This window comes from Trachypithecus francoisi, unplaced genomic scaffold, assembly GCF_009764315.1.
Source record: "Trachypithecus francoisi isolate TF-2019V2 unplaced genomic scaffold, Tfra_2.0 Lachesis_group12, whole genome shotgun sequence".
Classification (NCBI taxonomy): Eukaryota; Metazoa; Chordata; class Mammalia; order Primates; family Cercopithecidae; genus Trachypithecus; species Trachypithecus francoisi.
Genome location: NW_022681457.1, coordinates 100,199,995 through 100,218,201, shown reverse-complemented (window position 1 = coordinate 100,218,201; position 18,207 = coordinate 100,199,995). Strand labels below are relative to the sequence as shown.

Below are 18,207 nucleotides of genomic sequence, written 5' to 3'. Positions count from 1 at the left end.
AAAAATACTAATTTAAATGAGTTTTAGGTTGGTTGGTTTGTTGGTTGGTTGGTTTTGAAGTAACCTGTTTTTCTTCCTGTCATGTCTTTTTGCAGAATCCAGACTCCAAAATGATGCAAATCAACCTGACTGGATTTTTGAATGGAAAAAATGCTCGAGAATTTATGGGAGAACTGTGGCCCCTGCTGCTAAGTGCACAAGAAAACATCGCGGGAATCCCTTCTGCTTTCCTAGAACTGAAGAAAGAAGAAATAAAACAAAGACAGGTAATAACCGTTTCTTTTCTGTAATGTTGATTTGAGAGTATTGGCCAGGCTGCTGAGACACAAATTGTACATGATCCAGTTAGGATCTTCATGTTGTTTTACTTTGCTGTACTGTATTGGAACATTCAATTTTGGTTCACTGCTCCTCCCTCCAACCAAACATTGAGCTTAGAATGTCATTTTCCCAGTCCGGTGATTTGCTAGATTTTTACAAAGTCTTCATATATGAGTTTATGTAGCTTAAAAGAAATATGAATTTAACACTGAAAGGTAAGCATAGGAGTTTTTGGTTTGTTGTTTTTGTTGTTTTTTTGAGATACAGTTTCACTCTGTCACCCAGGCTAGAGTGCCGTGATGTGATCTCTGCACACTGCAGCTTTCGTCTCCTGAGTTCAAGCAATTCTTGTGCCTCAGTCTCCTGAGTAACTGGGATTACAGGTGCACACCACCACACCGGACTCATTTTTGTATTTTTGGTAGAGACAAGATTTTGCCATATTGACCAGACTTGTCTCAAACTCCTGACCTCAAGTGATCTGCCCACCCTCGGCCTCCCAAAGTGCTGGGTTTATAGATGTGAGCCACCGTGCCAGGCCAGCATAAACTCTTAACGTGGGCAGTACAGATGAGCTCCCAGAAAGAATAAGGTCAATGTGAAAGTGATTTTTGATTTTTTTTTTTCTTGAAGTAAGCTTAAAAACATCTCTTTAGTTCAGATCTTAGAGATTAACTTTCAGTGAATTTTTATTTGTAAATGAGTGGCGAAAATACCAATCTTAATGTGTGTCTGTAGTGTGGGTGAAGAAAGAACAGTCTGGTTCAAAAGAAGAGGCTGATGAAATGATAGTTAATAGCATTGGTGTTTAACACATGTGGAAAGTAGTCTTCAGTTTGTTGTTCTCAAATGTTCAACTATGTGTACTCTGAAAACCTGGTCTTTGCAGATTGAACAAGAAAAATTGGCATCTATGAAAAAGCAAGATGAAGACAAAGATAAAAGGGATAAGGAAGAAAAAGAAAGCAGCAGAGAAAAAAGGGAGAGGTCTCGTAGCCCAAGAAGGTATCATACAATAGATGCATAACTGATGTTTGACAGGTACTGATGTTTGACAGGTACTTTAGGTCTTGAGAAATTCTGTGTGTAGAAACTTCCCTAGTTAAAAAGGAATCTAACAATGCTATTCAAGGAATTTCTTCCATCATGCAGTTTTCATGATGAGCTATGACTTGCCTCTGGACTGAAGAAATCTGTCATCTTTTGTTTGAGACAGATAATTTAACCATCAGTGTCTCGCACATCTTGATGAGTTGTCCAACTCTAAATTCCTAAATCAAAACTTTAAACTTTTCTTCCATATTGCTTTAGTTCATAACAGTTAATTTGGGTTTTTTAAAATGTACTATGACTCATTTTTTCTTTCCATTTCCTTTCTTCTAAAAAGAAATTTGTACTCGAAACCTGTCCTCATTAGCCATTCATGTAATACTTACCTAATTCCCTGTTCTGCTTTTCTTAGATGGTTGTACTGAACCCAAACTTCAGATCATTTATTTGTTTTCTTCTTCCTTCCAATGAGACTGTTGTTAGGTTCACATTTTTAAATCCACGACTCAGCTTCTATATTTGTGGTAAAAGGTGAGAACTCCATTAGGCTTTTTATTTTTAGGGTTCTGCTTATTTCTTTCATAAATATCTGCTGGAATTAGTAAAGAGAATAGGTAATTTCTTTGTCCCTTTCATTTATATATTTGATATTAAAATCTCCTTGTGGAAGTAATACTTACAGAGCTAAGCACAAATCGTCATGGTGATAACTACTTGACTATTGATGAAGTATGTCTGCCATTTTCCTTCTGTGTGAATAAGAAAAAAAACCTTTGAGTTAGGCAGGCTACTATTAAACAGAAAGAGGGCTTCTCTTCCAAAAAAGCTATCTTCATGTTTGATATATTTCTCTTTTCTGAAGAACATGTTGCTTTAATAGTACTAGTCATTTTTCTGGCATACTGAGGCTCTTCCTCAGTATGTAATCTGAGGAATCCATGCATTGTAATCTGTCCGCATCTAAATGTTAACATGTTTGGGAGTTTGATTTGTTGTCAGAGATTATCGTTGGTTTTAAAGCATCCTCTTTGCCTCTGAAAAGTTGGTCTTAGGCCGGGCGCGGTGGCTCAAGCCTGTAATCCCAGCACTTTGGGAGGCCGAGACGGGCGGATCACAAGGTCAGGAGATCGAGACCATCCTGGCTAACACGGTGAAACCCCGTCTCTACTAAAAAATACAAAAAAACTAGCCGGGCGAGGTGGCGGTCGCTTGTAGTCCCAGCTACTCAGGAGGCTGAGGCAGGAGAATGGCGTAAACCCGGGAGGCGGAGATTGCAGTGAGCTGAGATCCGGCCGCTGCACTCCAGCCTGGCCGACAGAGCGAGACTCCGTCTCAAAAAAAAAAAAAGAAAGAAAAGTTGGTCTTTTGATCTCTGGGAATGATAAAGAACCTAAGTCTAGAGTCCCAAGTCAGTGCTTTCCTCCCTTATAACTGATATACTCCAGAGTGTTATCTTTCATTTGCTTGTCTTTCTCTTCCCTATCAAGTAGGTGAGATTAGGATGTCTTATTTCCGTAGGGAAACATCTCAGATATAAACAATAGTAGTGTAACTAAAGATTAATCCTCACTTCTCCCTTTGACTCCTCTCTTCCAATCCATGTTATTTAAAAACCTGAAAAAAAATTGCTTTCATCCTAGACGCAAATCCAGATCTCCTTCCCCTAGAAGACGATCTTCCCCTGTCAGGAGAGAGAGAAAGCGCAGTCATTCTCGATCTCCCCGTCACAGAACCAAGAGCCGGAGTCCTTCCCCTGCTCCAGAAAAGAAGGAAAAAACTCCAGAGCTCCCAGAACCTTCAGTGAAAGTAAAAGAACCTTCAGTACAAGAGGCTACTTCTACTAGGCAAGTACATAAAAATTCATTTATAAATAATCACAATTTTAGATTAATAATGACTGCAAATAATGACATCTGAGTTAAACTACTTATTCTCCTTTTAGATTTTTTAAATTATAAAATTAGTTTGTTGAAAAGAAATTGTTTAGGAGAGTATATTCAAAGAAAATGCCCCAAAGGGTGACCATTACTATCTTTTGGTTATATTGTTTCAGGTATTTTATGTATTGTAACTTGCTTTTTTTCCTCAATGTATTGTGGACAACTTCGCACTTTTAAGAAATGTATGTGGTTGCCAGATGCAGGGGCTCATGCCTGTTATCTCAGCACTTGGGGAGGCTGAGGTGGGTGGATCGCTTGAGCTCAGGAGTTAGAGACCAGCCTAGGGCAACATGGTGAAACTCTGGACTAAAAATATATATATACACACACACACGGATTAGCGGATTAGCCGGGCATGGTGGCACATGCCTATAGTCCCAGATGCGTATAGTCCCAGCTACTCAGGAGGCTGAGGTGGGAGGATCACTTGAGCCTGAGAGGTTGAAGCTGCAGTGAGCCAAGATCAAACCAGTATACTCCAGCCTGAGTGATAAGAGTGAGACCCTGTCTCAGAAGAAAAGAAAATGTACGTGGTTAGAATTATTAGTTGCTCACTGGGTTTCACTGATAGGTATGTATATATCGTTTGGAGCTAGAGACAAGTCTGTAAATTTTGAAAAGGTTTAGAAATAATTTATTACATCATTGTATAATGATTTAGAAGTCTGAGTACAAGAAGGCAAAAGAAAAAAAAAAGCTTTTGTTTCCACAGTGACATTCTGAAAGTTCCCAAACCTGAACCTATACCAGAGCCTAAAGAACCTTCTCCAGAAAAAAATTCCAAAAAAGAAAAGGAGAAGGAGAAGGCCCGACCACGATCTCGATCACGCTCCAAATCAAGATCCCGGACGCGGTCCCGCTCTCCTTCTCACACTCGACCTAGACGGCGCCATAGATCCCGATCAAGGTGAGTTGTAGCTTTAAGATCAACAAAGATCTTAGGTTTTATATGCTACTCTACTGGGTACAATTAGATAAATAATTTCAAAGCAGTAGAAGATGTTTAGTACAAATATTTTTTGAACGTACACAGAGAATTTGAGGACACTTTTCTGCATACCATAAAAGTGTCTACATAAATGGAAAATTGTGATCCTTGAAATTTATTTTTTAGATGTAGCCATTGAGAAAACTAAGCCAAGAAATTCCTCACTCCTGGTTTATTCAGGACCTAATTCTGTTTGTTATGGCAGATCGTATTCACCTAGAAGGCGGCCAAGCCCAAGAAGGCGGCCATCTCCTCGAAGAAGAACTCCACCAAGAAGAATGCCTCCTCCACCAAGGCATAGAAGGAGTAGATCGCCAGTAAGACGGTAAGATTTTTAAAATTTGGAAGTGTCAAGTGTTTGACACTTCTGGATAATCTTTCTTTTAGGATAATCTAAATTAGTGTCCCCTGGAAGAAAGAACTCATAGGTGATACTAGACAATGTCTTCTAAAGAATCTGTTTCATTTGAAGTGTAATGCAATTGTCCTTGTTATGAAAAATGTCTAGTCTGGTGTTGGAAAGTAAACGAGAAATTAATCATCTTATTGATACCTTTTCTGTTAACTTTTACCCTTCTAGAGTTCACCAAGAAATCCTACTAAGTAAGGGAATTGCCCGTCTTCTCTTTGGCTTTTAACTGGCTTCTGAAAAGTAGCTGATGATAGGGCCAGTAGGCTCCTTTTGCCAGTATTAAAGTAATTCATTTGCTATTATACTTTGAGAAAAATACTGTTTATGAATTTTTTGTAAAATTCTCAGAAAATTCTCATTGTAGAAGTAATGAGGCTTATAAGTAATTCAGACAGAAATAGCATAACTTGGAAGGTTTCCATAATCCCGGGGGAATATATCTGTATTCCATAGATATAATTGTTATTACTAGTTTCGTGTCTATTTTTGAAAACCCCGACTGTACCAGTGTTCTTTTTCTTAAATCATTCTAAAATGAGCATATGATAAAATATTTCAATCTTGGATATATCACTTTAAACAAAAGGTAGTGGCTAAATCTACCCAAAGTAGAGTCCTAGTGCACTGGTAGCAGAGTTTTTGTGCCTTCTTGCAATACATTTCACCTGGCTTTGGAAGAAATGCCAATGATTAAGCTTCCAGTTTTATTTTGGACAGAATTTTTTGTTTGAATCTTTTAAAGTTCTTTTCAGGGAACCAAATCAATTTGGAAATAAAGAGGGGAAAAATCAAGTAAGCTTTATAAAGTTACTTTGTTTCTGCAGTCAGGTGTTTCAGAGTCCCATATGTTTGAAAATTCTCTTTGGGGAGGGGTTGTCAAGATATATTGAACTATTACCACTGTTGTAAAGAATTGATGTGTTACTGTGCATAGAGAAGATTAGTGAGGTAAATGGTCAGTCAGTTTTCAGGCATCACACTTTTCTAATTCCCCTTTAGGAGAATAGTAATGTTGGTGCTTCCTAGTACGAGATTAGTGGAAACAGCTATTTCTTATACCGGAGTTTTGCAAACAGCATGTTTAAATTGTGCTTACTCAGCCATTTAGCAGTCAATATTTTACAGATTGTTTAAGATTCCCTTTCAGCCAGTTTTTATCTCACACTTAAGGTAGGGTTTCTTTTTTTCAGGTTCTCAGGAATTCTTCCGCCAAAGGTGAATTCTGCAGGTACACATAATTGCAACAGAACTTAACACAAATTTTGCCGCAGAATTCGAGAGGCCCCTGCTTCTAAGTTTATGTAGCTAAATGAATTCTTAGTTTTGCACACCTTTTTAAAAAATGCAACCTGAAGGTTTCTCAACATTGTGTTATTAAATGAAAAATACCTTGCCCCCAAATTTTGTATGCAAACTCCAAAACACCAATACCATTCCTAAGGCAGAAGGACTAGATATTTTATTATAGCATTCAACCTGACAAGTTTTATAACTGGAGAGAGAACACAGACAGAAGCATTTATCAGATTAAGTTGTTTATATTTAGTCTCAGAACTAGCTGTTTCCTGGCCTAGGTTATGGTTTTTTTCCCCATTCTTTTGGACTCATTTATGTGCTTAGCTACATAAACTCAAAAGTTGGATTAAAATAGCTGTATTTTTGTGTAAACTGTTCATACCTGTAAGGCCGTTCTTTATAAGTGTGCAATTAGTGAATATGAATACTTTATTCCACAGAAGAAGACGTTCGTCAGCATCCTTGTCTGGGAGTAGCTCATCATCCTCTTCATCTCGTTCACGGTCACCACCAAAGAAGCCTCCCAAGAGGACATCCAGCCCCCCTCGGAAAACTCGTAGGTTATCTCCTTCAGCAAGTCCTCCACGGCGAAGGCACAGGCCATCACCTCCTGCAACTCCACCACCCAAAACTCGGCATTCCCCAACACCCCAGCAGTCAAACCGTACAAGAAAAAGTCGTGTTTCCGTGTCTCCAGGGAGAACTTCAGGTAAAGGTAAAAATCAAACACATACGAAACATGTTCTGTCTTTCTTTGACTACAAAGCATAGTCAGTTCCTGCCCCTGCTTACTCTCAAAGTATAAAATAGCTAGATAATATTTGTATCTGATACTCTGTAAGTTTGCTTATAGGCCTACCTCTTTCCTGCTTTAAAATCTTGGGGCTTTTTTATGTGTAAAAGCGTTTTGTTTTTAGCAATGCCCTCTGGCATTGCGCAGGTGGATAAATCTTTTACCAGCCGTGGGCTGTTTGAGTTGGGGTAACATATCGAAGTTTGCGTTGGCATGATAAGGGATCATTTTATTACTCTGAGGCCAGTTAACTTTTTTTTCTCCTGAAGATTTTTGGTGTGATATCTTAAGTAAGAGGACTTCATATTCTCTTTTAGTTCTTTCTTGGCTGCGTTGCGCTCCCAAGCAAAGGACATGGTGTCCTCTTAAAAGCTGATTTGTTTTTTTAATTTAGGCTCTAGGCAGGGTTCTTCTGAGTGTTGTCCTTGCTTTATTCTGCAGATTGATTTCTGAGGAATTTATGATCTGTGATCCTGCCAGGCAAGTAGAATGCTGTGTTAGTCTGAGTGAAGGTTGTGGTCTATTGGGGTTTGTTCTGTGAGCATTAAATACGCATGGAAAAAACTAGTGTCCATTTGAACCAGGCTCTCTGGAGCTTAGGGCTGGAATGATACAGCCTAAAAGGTGAGTAGTAAGGGATGGGGAGGATCTTAAAAGCTGCTATAGCAATTGAATTTTAAGGAGCAATCTGTAGGTTAACACATACTGGGGTTATTATGATCATATTGAAAATTTCAGGTTAGAGCCAGGTGTGGTGACATGAGCCTGTAGTCCCAGCTACTCAGAAGGCTGAGGCAGGAAGATCACTTGAGCCCAGAAGCTCAAGGCTGGCCTCAGCACCATAGCGAGATCTTGACTCTTAAAAAAAAGAGAAAAAATTTCAGGTTAGAAACAAAGAAATGGGGATGGACAAAATTTTCATTATACATTTTAATGAGCTTGATGAGACCGGCATTGCTAATTATTCACCCTGCTGCCTTCTCTCTTCACTCCCCAATGATGCAATGTGGTGATACCTAGGAAGGCAAATTTTGCTTTCCTTTTTTGTATTTGTGACAGTGAGGCATAGATAAGCTGACAGAGTGAAAGGGTGACCAGCAGTTTATGGTAGTCTTTAAAAAGTAATGTTTTCTAAATTGTGACATTTTTATTGTAGTGATACATTGATTAAATAAGACACGGACATTTTTGTTGGCCCCTTATACGAGCAGCTAGTGAAAGTAGAGAAGCCTGTAACTGTTCCAGGTTCAGTCCTCAGTTTGAGAGAGGGGCTTCAGGATCACTGTTTTCATAACCTCACGTACCATACTGCTTTTCAGCATTGGGAAAATTTCAGTCCATTTTTAGTTACCATGTCCAAATCTGATGCCCATGGCCCTGACCTATTTTGTCTTTTCCTGTGAAGTTTGTACTTCTGAATATTTATTCTTTGTCTGGAGCCACAAAGCTCTCTGGGGAAAAAAACGTGTTTCCACCTGTTACTTTGCAAAAACACATCAAGTGATGATTTTTTTCTGTTTGTATCATGTAGCCAAAGAGTTGCAAAAGTACCTGAACAGAGGGACCAATCTGTTAAAATAGGTTGATTGTTAAGAATTATTAGGTACCTTTTAAAAAGCATCCGCACAGATACTAATTTCTTGTGTTTTGGCGTATACTTTTTGCAAACAAGACAGAGTGGATATGTACATAGGAAAGAAGTAAGCCATGGTGAAAATAAGTAGTTCTGTGGGTTTTGGGACGGGGCTTCCATGTCCAAACAGCCTACTCAAAGAGAGGCGCTACAGGCAGCGTAGTCAGAGTCTCCCTTGTGATCACTGGAGCTGAATATTGGTTTGAGCTACTTGGAAATAACCTCTACCCCACCTCCTCCCTGCTCCCCAAAATAGAGCCAGCATCTCACTCTGTCACCCGGGCTGGAGTGCAGTGACCCGGTCATAGCTCATTGCAGCTTCCAACCCCTGAGATTACAGGTGTGAGCCACCACACCCGGCCCAGACATAACCTTTTATATTAAACTGATCCTAGCCCTCTATGATGAAATTTCAGAGCTAGAAAAGACCTTAACAGTTGTCATCAAGAAACAGATTTTCAGGTTAGTTGACTTGGTCAAGGTCAGCCAGCTAGGAATAAAACTTGAGTTGCCATTCCCAGTTAAATGATGAATACTTTTCCCAGCTTTCCTATCCCAGAATTCCTCTTTGATTGCTAAAGGTGAGAGGTGGAGGGCAGGGTTGAAATTGTTTAGCTTCTCTGTCTGGTAGTATAATTTCAGAAATTACTTTGCAGTTTCTGCTACTTAGAACAGTAACATCATTGAAATGTAATAGATACTACAGTTATATTTTCTGTAGTGGCCACTAATCAGGGCCTTAGGGCTCTGTTCTTGGTAGTGGGCAAATGGAGTGGGAGGGAGGCAGGAAAAGTGTTTTGGGGAACTTACAGGTTAATTATTTGAAAGAGTATACAATCATCTGAAGGGATCTTAGGGGAAACATTTGTAATTATTGACATCTTGTTAAATTGGCATTATCTTAGTAGTACATAAAATAGTGCTTTGAAATCAGTGGCACAGTCAGTGAAGTATGTTAACATGATTGATACTGGTGGTGGCGGTGTGGTAATTTTATTTAGATTAGCTTGGCCACATAAATTGTGCTCTCTAGACACTTAATGGTCACTTTACTATTGCTGGTCACAGAATAACTTATCTTTATAAGTGATCTTTTAGGCAGATCTAAGATTAATAATTAATAGGACTGTTGGAGTAAATTTAAAATTCTGGTTTTAAAGTTGCCTTCTACAATGTCTGACTTCATGCTAGAATGATTTTGTCCCTTGAATACTTAAAGTAAAACAACATTACCAAAAAGTAAATGGTATAAAGTCTCATCTAGAAAAATAGAAATCTGAAGGGCTATTATAATATTAATAATGCTGATTCAATTGTATGAAACCAGAGTAAGAGTATATAAATGATCCTTGTTTGATGGTATAAATTTTTCTTTTTTTGGAGACGGAGTCTTGCTCTGTCGCCCAGGCTGGAGTGCAATGGTGCGATCTCGGCTCACTGCAACCTCTGCCTCCCAGGTTGAAGCGATTCTCCTGCCTCAGCCTCATGAGTAGCTGGAATTACAGGCGCATGCCACCACACCCAGCTAATATAAATGTATTAATAAAGACTACTTTAGCTAAGTAATTAGTGAGAAATTGAATCAGGATGCAACTCCAGATGTGTATTTCCATTGGGGGAAAATGTAAATAATCTTACAATTCACTGGTATTATATAATGAGTAGGCTTTTGCCAACTAACTGGTAAGCATAACCACATTTTTAATGTTTCTTAGGGGAAGATGTGTCCAAACAATCAGCTTCCAAAGCAAGTTTGGGAACCCAGTTCTTTGAGGTGGTAACTTGGACATGCACTTTTTAACTAGGTGCCCATAATATCTTTTCAGAAATTGAGGATTAAGTAACACTTAAAAATATGGACTTAAAAAAACAGCCTCAAATAGTTAACAATTTTAAAATATTTTATTTCTTTGGATTTGTTAAAATACAAGTATGAAATATAGTTTGCTATTTGCACTGTCATGATTCCTGATATCTAATTGAGTGATAGCCATTCTTTACCCAATCCAGTGGTTTGTCTAAATGGCTTATTACGTAGAAATTTTAAGAAAAGTCGCTGGGCGCGGTGACTCACGCCTGTAATCCCAGCACTTTGGGAGGCCGAGGTGGGCAGATCACCTGAGGTTGGGAGTTCAAGACCAGCCTAACCAACCAACATGGAGAAACCCTGTCTCTACTAAAAATACAAAATTAGCCGGGCGTGGTGGTGTGTGCCAGCTACTCGGGTGACTGAGGCAGGAGAATCCCTTGAACCCGGGAGGCGGAGGTTGCAGTGAGCCAAGATTGTGCCATTGCACTCCAGCCTGGGCAACAAGAGCGAAACTCCCGTCTCAAAAAAAAGAAGAAAAGTCTGTTCATTGAAAAGGCATACCAGTAAATTCTTCATTTTGATTTCTTTAGCAAAGATGCAATTACTGTGTTAGATCACTGGTTCTCTAATTACTGCCCCTTGGAATAAACCATTACAGAATTCTGAATGTGAATGTCTGTTAAATGAGATGTATCTGCATTCTGAGTAAAATATTCTATGATAATTGCTTTAATCACACAAAACAGGTATCAGGATCCCGAGGGGATCAAATTGTCAGTAGGTTTATTTCTTATCGGGATGTTCTCAAGTGGTGTTTCAGGTTAATCTATGGTATGTATATGTTTATATGTGCATATACTTAACAATCTTAGTTGTAGAAATGGATAGATACTATAAGCAGAGATAGCTGGTCAGATCAAAACCCATGCCCTAAAAATAGACTCTTGGATTCACATCTTAGCTCAATTAAATTGTCTTTGTGACTGAGGTGAAGTTGCTTCTTTTTAAGCCTCGGGTTTCCTCTTTGTGAAATGGAACAGGGAGAAAGGGATGTGATACTAGCAACTGTGTTAATAGTATGTCTGATACAGCAGGTTTACCAAAGGTAGTTACCATATTTATATGTCATTGGTAAAAGACAGTTGGATAATTCAGAGGATACCCACTACTCTCCTACTACTTTAGCTATAGAAATGCCTTTTTTTCTTTCTAGCTCTTTGGAAAGAATTCTCGAGTCTTCGTATTTAATAATTTGTACCATTTGTGGCGGTCTGCTTTTTTTCATGGGTAGCTTAAATCCCCTGTGCTATTGTGAAGATTATGCTCTACATAAAGAACCTTTAGTCTGTTGAGCAGCCATTCTTCTTTTCTAGACCAAATATCTTTGTGAAAGTTCCATCAGATCTTATTTCTTAATCATTTATCATCTTTTACTTTTCTGAAGCCACCTATAGTGGTTGCTTAAAAGCTTTCATGTTGATGAATTCTCTGAAGTTGAGTGTGAGAGAGTATGTGGGTGTGGAGGGTGTGTATTTTAGGTTGTGAAGTGCAAGTCGCACACAGAGGTTTACTTGACTGAGCTTCTTCTACTCAGTAGCAGCTCCCAATTTCCTTTAAGTGTTGGTTTTCTTGGGAGAATCTCAAGATTTGAAAATCATTGTAGAACTTCTTGAGGCTTTTCGTTAAACAGTTAAAAATTCTTGCCTCACTTCATATAGTGTTCGAATATGACAAAAAGATCTTACAGGAATTTTTAAATTCTTCATAAATTCTTTTTGAGAGTAGTCACACCCATTTTTGTAATAGCAGGACGGCATCTTGGCTGGGTGCAGTGGCTCATGCCTGTAATCCCAACACTTTGGGAGGCTGAGGCAGGAGGATTGCTTGATGTCAGGAGTTCAAGACTAGCCTGACTAATATAGTGAGACCCCATCTTTATTTTAAAATAATAATAAATTTTTAAAAATTGAAAGGCATCTTGTCTAGACCTTTTTTTGTACATAAGCTTCTTTTCCACTCTTATTCTTTTTTAGTGACAAAACATAAAGGTACTGAGAAAAGAGAATCCCCTTCACCAGCACCGAAGCCTAGAAAAGTAGAGTTATCTGAATCGGGTAAGTTTGTTGTTTTTGTGTGGTGTTTTGTTTGTTTTTGTTTTGTTTTTCTTAAAGCTGATTTTGATTTTTTGCACATTTGGTCATCCCCTTCTGCTTGAAGATTAAGCATAGGATAAGAGCCAAGACTCTGAAGTCAGACAGACTTGGTTGGAATCTCCTGTTCTAGAATTTAACTGTTTCTCTTTTAATTAACTTATCTGAGCCTTTCTTCTTTCAGCTCCGAAATAGGGGCAGTAGAGGTGTTTGACAGTTAACTGTATCTGCTTATAAAATGCTTGGCACCCACCTGACCTGTAATAAATGCCTAAATACATTTTATTGTATTTGGTGAAGATAGTCTAAATCAGCATGTGAATTGGCATTTTAAACTCTTTTAAAAAAAATATAGTAGTTGTATTTTTGTTCCAACCAAATGAAGGTTTGAGAGACTATTTTCCTATTCAAATTGCAAATTTTCTATATGCGTAACTAAAGAAACACTTTCTAAATGCATCCATCTTTCAGAAGAAGATAAAGGTGGCAAAATGGCTGCAGCAGATTCCGTGCAGCAGAGACGCCAATACAGACGACAAAACCAGCAGTCTTCATCTGGTATGGATGGTGATGAAAGTTTTTTTCTACCTGAATTTCCTAATAAAAAATATTTGGTATATAAACATCTATGTGTGCAGCACGAGTACTTACTTGCCTACATAGAAATCTGTCTGAGGAGGCAGGGTTGTTTTTTTTGGTTTTAAGTCCTTTTGCAAAATTTAATCTTCTGTTACTTTGTTATAAAAGTAATAGGTCCTGGCCGGGCGTGGTGGCTCAAGCCTGTAATCCCAGCACTTTGGGAGGCCGAGACGGGCTCATCACGAGGTCAGGAGATCGAGACCATCCTGGCTAACACGGTGAAACCCTGTCTCCACTAAAAAAATACAAAAAACTAGCCGGGCGAGGTGGCGGGCGCCTGTAGTCCCAGCTACTCCGGAGGCTGAGGCAGGAGAATGGCGTAAACCCGGGAGGCGGAGCTTGCAGTGAGCTGATATCCGGCCACTGCACTCCAGCCTGGGCGACAGAGTGAGACTCTGTCTCAAAAAAAAAAAAAAAGGTAATAGGTCCCTAGGATACAATAGTGAAACAGAAGTATAAAATTGGAAAAGTATCATTCTTTTTCCAACCTCCCAAAGCTTTTATTCAGAAATTTTATTCAGAAAAATGAAAGAACCCCACAGAACCTCAACTGTAGATATGTTGCCTCCCTTTTTAACTTAACAGTATATTTAGAACATCTTTCCCTATTAAAAATCTAGACTGGCCGCAGTGGCTCACACCTGTAATCCCAGCACTTTGGGAGGCCGAGGTGAGCGGGTCACTTGAGATCAAGAGTTCAAGACCATCCTGGCCAACAAGGCGAAACCCCGTCTCTATGAAACATACAAAAATTAACCGGGCATAGTGGCGCACACCTGTAGTCTCAGCTACTTGGGAGGCCCAGGCAGGAGAATCCCTTGAACCCAGGAGGCAGAGGTTGCAGTGAGTGAGCTGAGATCGCACCACTGCACTCCAGCCTGGGAGCCTGGGCAACAGAGCAAGACTTTGTCTCCAAAACAAAAAAAGAAAAGAATCTACCTTATTATTTTGCCATTTGCATTTTTTATTATAGGAACATACCAGGGTGGGTACGGTGGCTCACGCCTGTAATCCCAACACTTTGGGAGGCTGAGGTAGATGGATAACTTGAGGTCAGGAGTTTGAGACCAGCCTGGCCAACATGGCAAAACCCTGTCTCTACTAAAAATACAAAGATAGGCATGATGATGCAGGCCTGTAATCCCAGCTACTCAGGAGGCACAAGCGATCTTTCTGCCTTGGCCTCCCAAGTGCTGGGGTTACAGATGTGAGCCACTGTGCCCAGCCTAGACTTCTTAGAGTGTGCCATCTTGATTGGATTACACTGTGGAAATGATTTTTATATCTTACTTAAATAATGAATATGCTTGGCTTTGAAATCATTGATCATATATTGATAATGATTCCGTTCAGAACTCATGGCCTATATACATGCTTGCTTGCTCTAGTGAACGCTCCATCCACCTAGATTTCTAGGAAAACTTGGACAGATTCAAGGACAAACCTAATGTAATTTTTTTTTATTGTGTAATTATAGACTCTGGCTCCTCCTCCTCCTCAGAAGATGAACGACCCAAGAGGTCCCATGTGAAGAATGGTGAGGTTGGCAGGCGGCGGAGACATTCCCCTTCCCGGAGTGCTTCTCCATCACCACGAAAGCGGCAAAAAGAGACTTCCCCCCGGTAACATCTTTTCTTCAGTGATGTTCACTGATGTTCTGTAATTGTGATGGAATTTGATAACTTGGGATTGTTTGAGAATTTGATTAACTTCAAGTATTTGGATATGGTTGGATTTTTGTTTGCTTTTTAGGGTTTTTGTTTTGTTTTTGCTTTGTTGATGGTTATTAATATTTAATTTAGAACTGGTAAATTTTAAACCACCATGTCATATATGTGTGCATGATTAGAAAAATAAGCCAAATAATTGTAGCTTTAACTCCTGAACATCTTTGAATATTTAAAAATGTCTCCGTTAATGGTACTTAACCCACCCAAGTGAATAATTTAGTGAATGGAATTCTTGACATTTGTTTTTCTCCACTGCTCTCAGGATGCAGATGGGAAAGCGATGGCAATCGCCAGTGACTAAAAGGTTGGTTAGACACTACTTTGTAAATTAGGGTTACATGTCAAAAATTTTAGTGACTTAATTTCCTATTTAAGTGACCTCATCTCTTTCTTAAATATATGGTGACTGTGGCTATGGATGTGCAGATCCTAAGTTGTTTTGGTTTGAGTATTTTTTTAAACACGTTAGATTAATGATAGAATTATACATGAGCTATTTGGTTTAGACCCTCATTTGAACTTAGATTTTTAATATCTGGTTGTGCTCTTTTGTGATAATTTGCATCAACTTACATCAAGCAGCACACGAATTTTTAACAGTATCTGGATTCTTTTTAAGACATAGGATTAATTGCTCCTTAGATTTGGCGGGAGGGACTTTGTATTTGTGGTGACATTAGGGAGGGCAGGAAAAACTAGGGAGAAACTTTAGAAATATTAAAAGTGAGAGGATCACGAGGTCAGGAGATCAAGACCATCCTGGACAACATGGTGAAACCTCATTTCTACTAAAAATATAAAAATTAGCTGAGCATGGTGGCACGTGCCTGTAATCCCAGCTACTCTGGAGGCTAAGGCAGGAGAATCACTTGAACCCAGGAGGCGGAGGTTGCAGTGAGCTGAGGTCATGCCACTGTACTGCAGCCTGGCAACAGAGCTAAACTCCATCTCAAAAATAAGAAGAAGAAGAGATAAAAGCAAATGGAAGGCTTTGGCCCTGTTCAGTCTTTCCAATAGTGGAAAGGTGGGTTGCATATTTTTTTTTTTTTTTTTGAAATGGAGCCTGGCTCTATCACCCAGGCTGGAGTGCATTGGTGCGACCTCAGCTCACTGCAACCTCTGCCTCACAGGTTCAAATTATTCTCCTGCCTCAGCCTCCTGAGTAGCTGGGACTGCAGGTGCATGCCACCACACCCAGCTAATTTTTGTATTTTTAGTATAGAAGGAGTTTTGCCATGTTGGGCAGGCTGATCTCAAACTCCTGACGTCAAGCGATCCACCCATCTCGGCCTCCCAAAGTGCTGCGATTACAGGCATGAGCCACTGGGCCCAACCGGCATATCTTTATTGAAACTTTTGATTATTAGTATCAGTGTGACCATAAAACTGTAAACTTTTAGAGCCAAATGCCTAATTCAGGCCTTAATCTCGTAAGTGAGAAGATAGAGGCCCCAGTGTGGTAGTTTCTTAGGGCCACAAAGTGACAAAGTCGGATCTTAGACCTATACGTTTGACATTACACTAGTCTGTCTTAACCAGCTGTCTGCTTTTGGGGGCCTTAGCTGTCACTGAATTTTGAAGTGTTTATCCTTGCTGAAGCTATCCCACTGTCCTTTTTGTAGCTCAGTTTTTGAAACTGTGTTGCTTTAGATAATCTCATCAATAAGTGTTTTCTTGGAAAGAAACCAGTGAGCAGTGGTTGTGATGGTGCAAAGCACAGGGTATTTACACTGTGGAGGAAACTGCTGCATGATAATAAAAGACAAAAACCTAAAAAAGATTAGTTCGGCTGCTAAAGCATTCCTTTCCCAGCTATAATTACCTCTGACTTTTGTGAAGTTGCTGGCACAGCAGCTAAACAATTGCTTTACAGAGTTAGATCACTGGTGCAATTTCTTCTCTTTGATCTCCCCTTCCCTCCCCGCCCCGCCCCACACACCAAATTATGGAACTACTTGCTGTTCTGGAAAGAGATTTCTCACAGCAGTAAAATCAACACTAACATTTATTGCTCTACTCCAGGATGTTTTTGTTTTGTTTCTCATCATTTAAAAAGTATTTTAAGTTACATACCAGCAGCTTAAAGTTTAATGCCATTAGAAATTGCCATCAGGTGCCTAGGATTTAGAGATGGAGGAAGGATTATTTGGGATTATGCTTCAGTATATTTTAGAAGGGGAGATAGAGGCTGGGTGTGGTGGCTCATGCCTGTAATCTCAGCACTTTGGGAGGCTGAGGTGGGTGGATCACCAGAGGTCAGGAGTTTAAGACCAGCCTGACCAACATGGCAAAACCCCGTCTCTACTAAAAATACAAAAAAGTTAGCCGGGTGTGGTGGTGCATGCCTGGAGTCCCAGCTACTCGGGAGGCTGAGGCAGGAGAATTGCTTGAATCTGGGAGGTGGAGGTTGCTGTGAGCCGATATCATGCCATTGCACTCCAGCCTGAGCAACAAGAGCAAAACTCCATCTCAAAAAAAAAAAGAGGCTCATGCCTGTAATCCCAACACTTTGGGAGGCCAAGGTGGGCGGATCACCAGGTCAGGAGATTGAGACCATCCTGGCTAACACTGTGAAACCCCATCTCTACTAAAAATACAAAAAATAAGCAAGGCATGGTGCTGGGCACCTGTAATCCCAGCTACTCGGGAGGCTGAGGCAGGAGAATGGCGTGAACCTGGGAGGCGGAGCTTGCTTGCAGTGAGCCCAGATCGTGGCCACTGCACTCCAGCCTGGGCAACAGAGCGAGACTCCGTCTCAAAAAAAAAAAGAAAGAAAAGAAAGGGGAGATAGAGCCTGGTTTTGAATATTTGATATGTATTTAGTGTGAGGTCTTAGTCCCCACAAAGCATAAGCAGATTTAAGTTGAAAAATTTAGTGGTGAATTTTAGGATTTTGTCTGTTCAGTTAACAGAGCTTTCTTAATTTCAAAGGGGAACCAAGACAAAACATAATTCCAGATTCACAGGAAGCATGAGTCCTGTCCTGGGCAAAAAAAATTAAGAGCTTGGAGCAGAGACATCCAGATTTGGGTCTTAAGCCACTTGTGACTATTGGCATTTTTCAATTTCTATATTAGTCTCTAAAGCAGTTGATTCCTAATAAGGAATCAGAATCACCTGGAGAGCCTTTCCCAAAAACACCTGGCTGGACCTTAGCCTAGACCTGGTAGACATAAATGTCACATAAGCTTCCCAGGTGGTTCTAATGTGCATCCCCGATAAAAAGCAGTGCTCTGATGTGTTGTTGCTGAACTTTTTTACTCTGTGTCATGTCAAGAGCGTTCTCTGTTGTGATCCAGAGTAAAACAAAAATTTCACACAACGGTATTTACCTTTGTCACAAATAAAACACTGTGATTTTATTAAGTGTTTTAATGCTGCCACCCAGGGTCTTGACTAATGGTCTTGACCTGTAGTTTGAAAAACACTGTTCTGAAACTTAGTA

At 39.8% G+C, this 18,207-nt stretch overlaps 1 protein-coding gene across 27 annotated transcripts in view; it reads left to right on the top strand.

Annotated features, from left to right (window-relative positions):
• Positions 1–18,207, top strand: part of SRRM1 (serine and arginine repetitive matrix 1) — a 30,458-nt gene that overhangs the window by 5,414 nt on the left and 6,837 nt on the right. For 2 of the 27 annotated variants that reach the window (XM_033227781.1, XM_033227797.1), the window contains 10 exons: positions 96–266; positions 1,211–1,326; positions 3,102–3,215; positions 4,024–4,218; positions 4,505–4,624; positions 6,448–6,722; positions 12,277–12,357; positions 12,868–12,951; positions 14,510–14,654; positions 15,025–15,066. In XM_033227781.1, the coding sequence (XP_033083672.1) occupies positions 96–266; positions 1,211–1,326; positions 3,102–3,215; positions 4,024–4,218; positions 4,505–4,624; positions 6,448–6,722; positions 12,277–12,357; positions 12,868–12,951; positions 14,510–14,654; positions 15,025–15,066 (1,343 nt within the window). Of the gene's footprint in view, positions 267–1,210; positions 1,327–3,011; positions 3,216–4,023; positions 4,219–4,504; positions 4,625–6,447; positions 6,723–12,276; positions 12,358–12,864; positions 12,952–14,509; positions 14,655–15,024; positions 15,067–18,207 lie in introns of all 27 variants that reach the window. The other 25 variants (XM_033227771.1, XM_033227785.1, XM_033227777.1 and 22 more) reach the window with 22 other exon arrangements.